We start from the raw sequence: 11,109 nt of genomic DNA on the forward strand, positions 1-11,109 counted from the left end.
ACTTTCACATTTTAATTGTATTTGAGACTCTTGATACACAGTATCTTGTTTCACTTGATCATAGTTTATCGTGTTATGTTCCATTTTATTTTCATCACTTTGTTGCAAATTTTCTTTCATCACCTGATGAGAATTTTCTATAGTTTTTTCAAAATTTGACTCGTTTTCTTTCACACTTGAGAGAGATTTTGTAAGTTCATCTTCACTTTTTGGACTTTCAAATAGAACTCTCTTTTCCTTTGAATGTGTTTTGATGTCAACATCTTTTTCTTTATGTTTTTCAGTTGATTTGATTCCGTTTGTAGATTTGAAGTGATGGCTGTGTTTTTCTGAGGATTCTTGATGTTTCGGAGAGTGTGTTTCTGTACCCATTGTGTCAAATTTTTTCACAATTTTCAGAACTGATTCACTTTTAATTTCAAGTCGTTTGGGTACAAGATCTTCGTCCAAGACCTCAACTTTGATTGAATTAGGAATATTAATCTGAGTAGAATTGTTATTAGAAACATTGAGTTTAAGATCGCTATTACTGTCTTTCACACTCAATTCCTCCGATTCAGAAACTGAAGTAGAACTGGGTGTTTGATTAGGATAATATTGTTTGAGGCGAACATGCCAAGCGATACTGGCTACTGCTGTTAATGATTTAAACTGATGTATGACGTTACGTGGAATAAAATATATATCATCATCTCTGAGTTGTATACGAGCATATCTTATACCATCTCTATGTAACTGGTTTAACTTGGCATCTTCAACCCATGTTATACACTAAAAGGCAAAAGCATTTCATTTTAAAATCAATTTTTTGTCTCTTCAAGACATCTTCCTCTGAATTCATTGCTTTGAGTTCTTTTAATAAATTTCACCAATAAAAGATCAACTGGTGGAAAGAAGAACTATAAACTGAGCAACAAATACAGCCCTAACAGTAGTGTCTTTTATCAATTTAACATAATTAAGTTATGAACAATTTTATCTACAATAATTTCTACTTTAGTTGAGGCATACCTATGGGTAGTAAAACTATGTCAGAAATCACAGTATTTGTTGATAGTTATTTATAATAATTGTATTACAAACCTGTGAAACAGGTGGTTCATGTAAATCTAATTGTAATTTACTGGCCAATTCTAGAAAATCACCAGCATGGAAACATATTACATCTTTTACTATCCTCTTCTCACCAACCCTACAAATATAACACAAAATATTTTAATTATTTCATACACCTCAATTCTTTGCTACAAATTCAAGATGCATACCCAACATTGTTTAATGAAAAAATAAGGAACCATGCATAATTATGGCTGATGAACAATCAACTTATTCTAAAAGTTAAAGATTATTGCAAAGCTTGGTAGTAGAGTCATAATAGAGTTATATTATATTTGTCCAATAAGGACGCAAAATAATTTCATATCAATACTTGCTTATCATGCTTATCAAAGAACTAAGCTAATAGCCTTATTGGTGTATAAACGTGACAGACTGATAGTTTATTATTCTATACAAGCTGATTTCTTATTTTCCTTTTGAGATGTATTCATACGCTATGTACTACAGTTTATCAAAAATAAATAAGTGCAGTTTGCATAACTGGTTAAAAGAAGAAATGATAATAGAATTGTGAATATTTAAATATTACTGTTATCTTACTTGTTGCCAACATGTACAGATTTAAGAACACCCACAGCAGCTGTTGTTAACCTATCAAATCCATGTCCAACATGATCAGCATGACATTTAGTTCTATCTTCTATTAATACTTCTCTTGGTTCACTGGCTCGTGATACATGACTTAATCTCATCAACTCTGTTAATCCTCTGTAGATTGGAAGATAAAAGAGAAAATCAACATATATTACCGGTTATTCCATATCCCAATAAACTGATAAAACAAGAATATATATGATTTATCCTTTTTCAATTATGTTGTTCCCCTCAACTCTTATTCTTACATCAAGGCACAGTAGACATCTATATATTGTTAAGTTATCAAAGTTATAAATGAAAAGCTTTCCCTTTTCTTTGGGCTTTTGCAAAAGTCAATAAAACTTACTTTTTTCGCTTAAATGGAGATTTAGGTAAATCAGCTGTTGGGACTAGTTGTTCACCAGGTCTTGCCCACAATATTGGTCCATCATTACTTTCTTGTGGATGTATCTTTATAGCTGACATTGGGCCCCAAGGCATTACTGCTTTCAGGAAGGGATTATCTTCCAACATATCAATGAAATCAGGGAAGTAGTCTCCAACCTCTTCATGAACTGTACCAACTAAACTAATCTGTAACAAGGGTCCAGATCTATATGTGCCGTTGGAGTAAGTTTTCTCCACGTTTTCTCTAAACTTCTGCATAGTTGTTGTCTCTATATCAGATTTGCCCAACACATCTGTTTTAACAGTGAGATTGGGATAAGTGTCGGCAAAATAATCAATAAAATCAGGTAGATAAGATGCTGCACCATGAACAATACCCATAACACAATCAGCTACTCCATCTGTTGATTCCCCATAGGACAAGTTCAAAAATTCTTCAGTAAATTCCTTCATTTCTTCTTCATTGAGTACATTTAATTCATCCTGATAGGCATGTGCGACTGTAGCACCACCATTAGTGTATTTTTCAATATGTATAAACTTAGAATACTTGGAGGGAAATGTGAGAGCATTATTAAAACTATCACTCAAAGAAGTCCGATCAGTTTTCAATAATTTAGTATGAAGCATGTCAAAATTTGGATCTGGTTTCAGAGCAATATGGTTAGGTTGGTCTCTTTGATGTGAATGTGATTTGTTGTCAGAAGCTTTATGCTCAGATTTACCTTGGTGATGTTTGTCACTTGATGTTATCCCAGAGTTTGACTTAGATGAATGGGTTTGTGTGGCACATGATACTTGTGATTTAGATTTAGATGAATGAGACACTGTTGATGAGGGACTTATTTTTGGCTCACTATGTTTATGAGAAGGTGAGGGAGAAACTTGCACACCCTTGGATTCAGTTCGTCTGCGCAGGTTCACTTGAACTCCACAATTAGAAACTATGCGTTTTTTACTGGAAGTTTTAGTGGTGGTGATAGTTGAGGTAGTTTTTATTGGTGAGGATTCACACTGCCTTATATTTCCATTCGGAACAACTGGTTCTTTCTTTCCTCCTGGATCAACACTATGCATATTTATCAAGATATTTTGATTCTCTTGTTGTTTCAAACGTTTGAGAGGATCTAGTCTTGAAACATAGGTTCCTTGTGGTCGATATTCCATCAAACTTTCTACAGCAGGCTCAATCTTAACAACTGGCACACTATCCTGTATATCTGGTACTTTCTGATCAGAATTTGAAATACTGACATCTAGATCTTGACATGTTCCTGCAAATATAGAGCAAAATTTCAATTTAAATATCTACAGAATGTCAGAACCAATACTTGTTCTATCCAACCATCACTGGTACATTATGAGATTAAATTAAATTTAGACATCCACTGTCACACATATTAATCTAGCAAAAGTTGCAAGACTTGCATATTCATGCATATTAAGATTAATAATTATTAAAGGTATACTTTGAACTAAAACAAATCCAAGTAAGGCTTAAAAAATCTAACAAAGTTATTTTTACAGATCTGCTAGATAATTGATATACCAGTATCTGCAAAGATTCTGTTGACCACAGATGGCTTTTAACCTGTATATATCAGTTGAAGATGAAAATTAATAAACCCTGTCAAATCATGCAAATGATAAGTCCAGTTAAACTTTCTAATACATCTTAATATTTCTTTACCTGAACTATTCTTTATGAGTTCCTCATCTGAAGATACTTCTGACACTTGAGACAGTTTTATTACATTATTACCAAGAGATGCCAATGATGATGGTGATTTGTTAGCTTTATTGGGTGAAGTGGCCTTTGATCTGGGTGATAACGAGTTACTATTTATCATGAAATCTACATCAAAACTTCTTACAAATCTGTGATCTCTTCCTCCTTCATAGTCATCCACATAACCAGATCTGGACAGGCTTCGATAATCATGCTGAATTCTTCTCCTTTTACCAGATTCTGGACTAATGCAAGGGTCAACATTTAAAGGAGATACATTAGGCGTTATGAGTCTGGGCCGCTTTGGTTCTGGGGACTCACTTTGTTCTGAAAGACTGATACTTTCGTTGGGTGGATTTGTCCGTGGAACCATAGACATTGTATTTTCGGCAGCAACTGGACATTTCAGCCCTGGTAAATTTCGAAATCCATGTTGGTCTCTTTTGATTTCAGAAATCAGTTGTTTAGATGTGTCAGTGCTATCTACGGATGCACAATAGCGCTCCTCAATACTTTCCGTTGTTTTTCTGGCCTCCTTTTGTAATATGTCGAAAATATTTCCTTTATTTTCCTCAAATTTTAACTCAACATTTTCTTCGTCCGCCATCTTCTTTTCGAAACAAAAATGGCCGTTTAGTAGTTCATCAAAAATTGTGTCAGACCTTGTGATTGGTTAAACAATTCAAGGACTATGACATCATTCAAAATTTTATCCAATAGTATTTGTCTTTACTTTTTTTGGTGATTTCCTCTACGCATGCGTAGCAAAATTGTAAACACTTGGCAAACTTTTGAAACCTACCGGTAGATATCCAAATCTAAAACAAATATTTAAAAGTCTTCCAAGCTATTAGAAATGGAAAGCGACACATCAACTGGTTTCAAAACACCACATCTACCAGATGTAAGCGATGATGCTGTCACTGCACATAGTGATGTGTCGGTTACCGGATTTGTCACTAACAAACAATTTCAAAAATCAGTTGAAAATATTGAATATTGTCAATCAAAAATTAAAGACTTGGATATTAAGGAAATGGAAGAAATGAAGAATACTGCACAAAAATATAGCGATTATAAGAAAATACATTTTGATGAAAGAAATAAGATCATTAGAAATGAATTACCACACTTTTGGAAGACTGCAGTATCCTTTTCCATGTAAAAATTAACATTGACATACCGGTACTAGAATCTAGCAACATTTCTCTGTTACTGCTGTTGTGTGAATATATATTGTTGGCACTCATGCATATATAAAGCCCATCTTTCTCTGTGCCTAGGTATTTTCTTATTAGTCAAGTTGTTCTCATTTCTTGGTAAACATTTTTTAATTGATTTGAAATTTATCCTACAAGACAAGTACCGGTACTGTACAAAAAGAAAAATTGAAGCAAAATAGCATTTCAGCATATTTTGAATATTAACCCTGGTCAGTAGAAATGGAATTGTCTTTTACCAAATTAGTGTTAATTTAGTCCAATAATAGCCTAGCTAGCCTGACATTAGGTAGCCAACGGTAATTAACACTTTCTCATTTGATGAAATAAGCTTTAAAGCTTTATTGCTATAGTATAGTGAGCTCAATTTCTTTTATTTATGGTCATGTTTTTTCAAAAATTGATCGTGTTTTGTTCAAATTGTATGATTGCAGATATTTTAAAGCACCGGTACAGGTAAGTAAATAATAATTCAAGGCAATGAAATGAATAAGATTTCAGTGGCTATAGTCTTAAGAAAACCAAAGGAGATTCCCAGACTGTTATTAACCTTATTTTTCCGTCACCTAAACCACTTATTGATTGTTCATGAAGTACACATATCAATATAATAAATCCTTAACAGATTTCAGTTTGTTAATCACCCCCAGATAGAAGAATTGTTGACAGAAGAAGATGTGGAGAGCATTGACTATCTGGTTGATGTAAGAAAATTAAAGATATTCAATTTTTTAGCTAATGTACTCCAAATTCATGGCATAGAAGCAAATTTAGAACAACTCTTTAGAGAGCCTAAATTAAAGGGAGATAATAAAGTTAGAAATGCTATTTTTATTTACATTATTTGTAAAGAGCTACACCATTTCTTGTGTGTCACTTTGTTGTTTAAGATAACAGAATTTGTGCTGGTTTAATTTTTATTCATTCATGCCAAAAAAAGAAAAAATAAGGCTCAAATCAAATCAAGATTTGCAGCTGAAAAATTTGGTATTGCACAAAAACATGCATATTTTTGATCTGCTTTTGTTTAACTTGTAAAAGGCATTTTTTTTTTCCAGTTATATGTAGAGGACTTTGAAGATATAAGAGCAGGGTATTTTTTACATTTTGAATTTTCTACTAATCCATATTTTACTAATACTGTAATAACCAAAGAATATCATTTAATGGATAAGAATCACAAAGTATTGGGTAAGAGTATGTTTTATAGAAACCATCAATAAGAAAAGGAAACATGACTGAAAAACAATCTGAATGAAAGTAGATCTGGATTTTGTAAATGTACATTCCTATGATCATTGAATGGCTAGTTCATTTCATTACAATGATACTGTTGACCAATCAGGTTTCGACTATGATACACCATACAAGTAAATAGTCACAAAAAAGAAGGCAAAATTGTAAAAAGGCCAGGCCTAATTTTCACCCTAATAAGGATTTTATTATTATTATTATTATTAACCTCAAGATATTTTATTTCATATTTTTCTGTGGGTGACTCTGAAAGCCATCCATTGCCTGATTAGATTGTTATGTGACGTGTGAAAATATTTTAGGTCCCTATATGATATTGTGCCAGTAAAAACCTTGTCTCTCACATGTGACAAACATTGGGATAATAGAGCTGGGTGATATTGGTTCAAGTGGATATCACAATATTATGCATTAATATATCACAATATAGATATAGTATGGTTTTTAACTGGTTAATGAAACAAACTGTTAATTGTTTTTCTTGAAACTGGTATATCGCCTAACCTCAACTGGGACATTCTTTTTTTAATACTGCCTTATATGTTTTTTTTTACCTTGCCTTGGTAATTTGATCTTCAATTTTTAATAGAGGAACCAATCTCAGTATCATCAGAGATTAAGTGGAAACCTGATATGGATTTATTAGCAAAGAAAAAGAAAGACAAGAAAAAACGCAAAACATTCAGTGCTTTCTTCTCTTGGTTTACTGATAATGAAGATCCTGCTTCAGATGAATTAGCAGAGGTATTAAACCAAACAAAGCATGTTAGCTAAGTTGACTTCCTAATGGTGGTTATGGGTTCTAATCTCAGTCAGCTTGTAAAAACCAGTTGACCTCGAATAAGTCATCTGTACTTATTATTCAAGTCAACCCTGCTGAAAATGGGGACAGATTCATGCCTAATACTAGCTGATAGAAACAAGTGATGTTTTAATTTTCTCATCTTGACTTACAGTTGTTGAAGAACTAGTTTATTCAAATTGTTTTTGTCTTATTTTGCCTTAGTAAGATATCAGTAAGTTTTGAAATACTGAAGGAGTTTACTACCAATTCTTATTTTGACTTTCCTATTAGCTCATAATTTATAGTCATATAGATATAATTTTTAATGTAATTTTTTTAATTTTAGGTAATAAAAGAGGATCTATGGCTAAATCCCCTACAATATTTCTTAGATATAGAAGCGGATGTCAGGTAATTTGGCTTAGTAAATCTAGTGAGCCTTTTATAAGAAACATTGTTGAATATCACTAAACAGTAAAGTCTCATGGTAATATTTTGACAGTTTCAATTTGAAAATTTCCCTCAATACACACTGCATGTCTTTATTAGCCCAATTTTGTTGAGACGGGTAGGGGTAAAACTCGATGCATTTCATTTAATTCTTTGTAAATGGTAAAAAAGCAAGACGATTCAGTCAATAAAAATCTCGACCTAAGAATTTTAAAATGAGGCGTAAAGGTAGTATAGCAGTGGACTCTTCCAAAGATAAGTACCATCAGAAAGTGGTGCTCAAATAATGCCTAGCATTTTGTTAGTTTCTATCATTTAGTATGATGAATCACATGAGTATTTAATGTTTGACTATTATGTTTCTGATTTTTTCAGTGGGGCATCTGAAGCAAAAGAGGGTATGTATTAAAAAAAAATGATTATTGATGTGTAGATGACTAAAACTATTGATGCACATCCAAGGACAATTATAAACTATTAAACCACCAAGAATCCATTGTATGTAGACATATATTTTTGATACCAATGCTTGTTAAAGGGATTGTAAAGAGGTTTTCTTATCTTTGTATGTGTATAAGAGACACGCTGATAGCATCAATTTCTACAATTCAATTATCAGTCAGATGCCTATAGTTCTTGCAATCCTACTAAAATAAAGCATTTTAAGACGTCACTATTGCAAAATCGACTGATATAATATAAAGCACTTTGCGATAGTGACATCATAAAACACTTAGTGTCTGATTGAAAATTGAAATGGTGCAAATTAATTCTATCAATGTAAAAAATTTAGAAAATCTCTTTTAAAATCCCTCTAAGCTGCCATGAGATTAATTACAGACAAGTAGAGCTTTATTTTTGATTGACTGCATTCTACATGTTGATTTTAGACAAAGTGGTGTGATTTCAGAGTCTGGTATGGAAAGTACAGCCGGAAGTGCTGCTTCCGTAACTACTGCTGCTTCCGTAACTACTGCTGCTTCCGCAACTACTGCTGCTAGTGAAGCTGAGAGTTCTGCTGGAAGTGAAATGGGGAGTTCTGCTGCTAGTGATGTGAGTTCTGCTGTTAGTGGATCTGAAAGTTTTTATGAGAGTGGCGCATCAACAGGTCTAGAGACAGGTCTCAGTGGATCTGAAAGTTTTTATGAGAGTGGAGCGTCAACTACAGGTGCTGAAACTACAGGTGCTGAAACTACAGGTGCTGAAACTACAGGTGCAGAAAAAGGTATGTCAATTAGCCATAGTGCTTATATACCTATACCTATAAATTATGGGAATGGACACCAGGTTCTTGTTTGTTGAGGTCTGAGTATATATATATTATATATATATATATTAGTGATCAGTGGTCACTCCCTTCTCCACATTTTTGGAGTAAAACTTGCTATAAATTCAATTTAAAGGAGTTATACCATAGCTAAGCACTACCCATTTGTTGTACAATGGAAAGATCATAAGGATTTTGTTACCATGATATAAGATTCCATAAACTATTAATCTAACTTTGATAAACAGTCCATTTTATTTTTCAACAATAGTTTATTTTATAGACCCCTTTCAATATAAAGGCATGGTTATTTGCATTCTAATTTTATAATTAGACTAAAATTTCGTTTTGTTCATAACAAAAAAAGTGTGATATTATTATGATTAGATTGTGTTATTTGATACATTTCCTTACCCCACTGTTTCATGAAATTTGATGATATTTTTCAGTGATGCTGTTTAACTTATTCATTTTTTATAATCTTACCTCATTTCATTTACAGAGCGCAGAGTTAAAATTGTAGTCAAGAAATAAAGAGTAGTGATCATTTTTTTTTTCCTTGTTGGAATTTTTGTTAAACTTAACTTTTAATTTATTTTGAGCATTTGGTTTAATTGAAAACATTATAATGATGACCCTGTATTGTTATTGGTCCTGTCCGTCTGTTGTTTTTAAAGAATTATATTGGTAAGATCTTGGAAGAATATTTTGAGAGCAGAGCAGCAGGGCTATTAAATCTGTGTGGACATATGTTTTAGAGCAGCCCTAATGTCATACTTATGCTATTTCAATATATCTGAAGATCAATTTATCAATTAACATATTCGTTTCAATGATGAAGGTATTGCATATTACTCTTGACTGCAATAGTCACCATTCTTGTTTAACAGAATAAATGGATTTTATTGGATTGTATGTCAAACAAATGCAGCCAATCATAGCCAACGACAGACGTTATGTATTATTGTTTACATACTTTCTGTCAAGGCTATATTTCAATCAAACACCTGCATTTACAGATTTCGGTGTTAAATGAAAAGGTTCCATTGCAGTCAAGGTATAAGACAAAGTTTTTTTGATCCATTAGCTGAATGTGATATTTTGAGGCCTTGAACTTTATGTGATATCTTTTGCCGAATTTCATTTTTGATTTGGCTGAGAATATTTACTTCATAAGATTGTTATTCATTTTATTGTTTTGTTGATTATTTTTTGAATAAATTTGTTATGTTGTTTTTTTTGACTATCACTGATATGGTGCAAGTATATGGACTGGATCTGCTGCTATGAAATAGGGTTAATGAACAATCATCACTACCACATCCCAAAATCAACTCGTGTGATTTCCTCTTGATTTAAATTTTGAAATTGGTCCTAGCCCAGCCACATAATGACACAATATGTACCTGAGCATCTGGTATACTGCGGTTACCAAGTGACGATACAAAACGTCCTAATCCATACTGTGTTAATGATACTAAATGTATTGTTTTATTTCCTGTTGGATATTATGTGGTTTCTTAATCAAAATTGAGCATTACTTTCTATAGCTAAAGAATATGAAAAAACGCCATAATATGTTTTAATCATTTATTCAAATAAAGGACAATGTTTTTTGATTTAAGAATGTTATTGTGATTAAGTAAAAAAATGCGTTGTTAATGATCAAAATCCCATGCTTGTCTAAAACTACTATAAATTCAAACATGGCTGAATAAATATGGCACTCATATATATTAAGTTTGAGTTGAGTAACATAAAGATATAATCTATAATTCAGATGGTCCTTCAATTAGTACATGTAATACCAAGATATTGGTTTAAAGTCATAATCTCCAGGATATCCAAATAGTTGATATACTATCTATGAACATTAGTATTATGTGGTCAAATTAAAAGACAATATATTTTAAGTAAAAGCAAAATGAACTTTGATTAATTGAAATTTTTAAACTTGGCAAAAATGAGTCTTACATCAGTGGACTTACCTACTATACAACAGAATCCATAAAACTATTAATAATTCACTGAACTTAGAAGCATGTTTCAAGAATTATTTAGTTTAATGGATATATTGTCTTATAGAGAGATTATATTCTTCAGTCATGGCATCTGGCAAAATTTAAAACGTTACAATATACTGGTAAGAATAAACAAGATCAGTATTTACTTTTCAAAAATTAGAAAATGTACATTTTCAGTATATAGGAAAGAATTAGTAAAGATCACTAACATCAGTAAGATCATATTTAAGATCATTAATCAGTTGAGAACTTTCTCAAGCATCAGATATTTCTGTACT

The 11,109-nt window shown here is 32.1% G+C and overlaps 2 protein-coding genes across 2 annotated transcripts; one reads left to right on the plus strand and one right to left on the minus strand.

Annotated features, from left to right (window-relative positions):
- Positions 1–558: 558 nt before the first annotated feature.
- On the minus strand, positions 559–2,733 carry LOTGIDRAFT_135971 (hypothetical protein; the record flags this gene model as incomplete). The annotated part of the gene is made up of 4 exons (XM_009046482.1): positions 559–771; positions 1,084–1,192; positions 1,660–1,827; positions 2,063–2,733. Coding segments are annotated over 4 exons (1,161 nt in total), but the record flags the coding sequence as incomplete, so codon positions are not given.
- A 2,057-nt stretch (positions 2,734–4,790) lies between these two features.
- LOTGIDRAFT_96468 (hypothetical protein) lies at positions 4,791–7,496 on the plus strand (the record flags this gene model as incomplete). The annotated part of the gene is made up of 5 exons (XM_009046483.1): positions 4,791–4,979; positions 5,685–5,756; positions 6,111–6,249; positions 6,896–7,050; positions 7,437–7,496. Coding segments are annotated over 5 exons (615 nt in total), but the record flags the coding sequence as incomplete, so codon positions are not given.
- Between the last annotated feature and the right edge of the window lie 3,613 nt (positions 7,497–11,109).

This window comes from Lottia gigantea (assembly GCF_000327385.1).
Source record: "Lottia gigantea unplaced genomic scaffold LOTGIsca_102, whole genome shotgun sequence".
Classification (NCBI taxonomy): domain Eukaryota; kingdom Metazoa; phylum Mollusca; class Gastropoda; family Lottiidae; genus Lottia; species Lottia gigantea.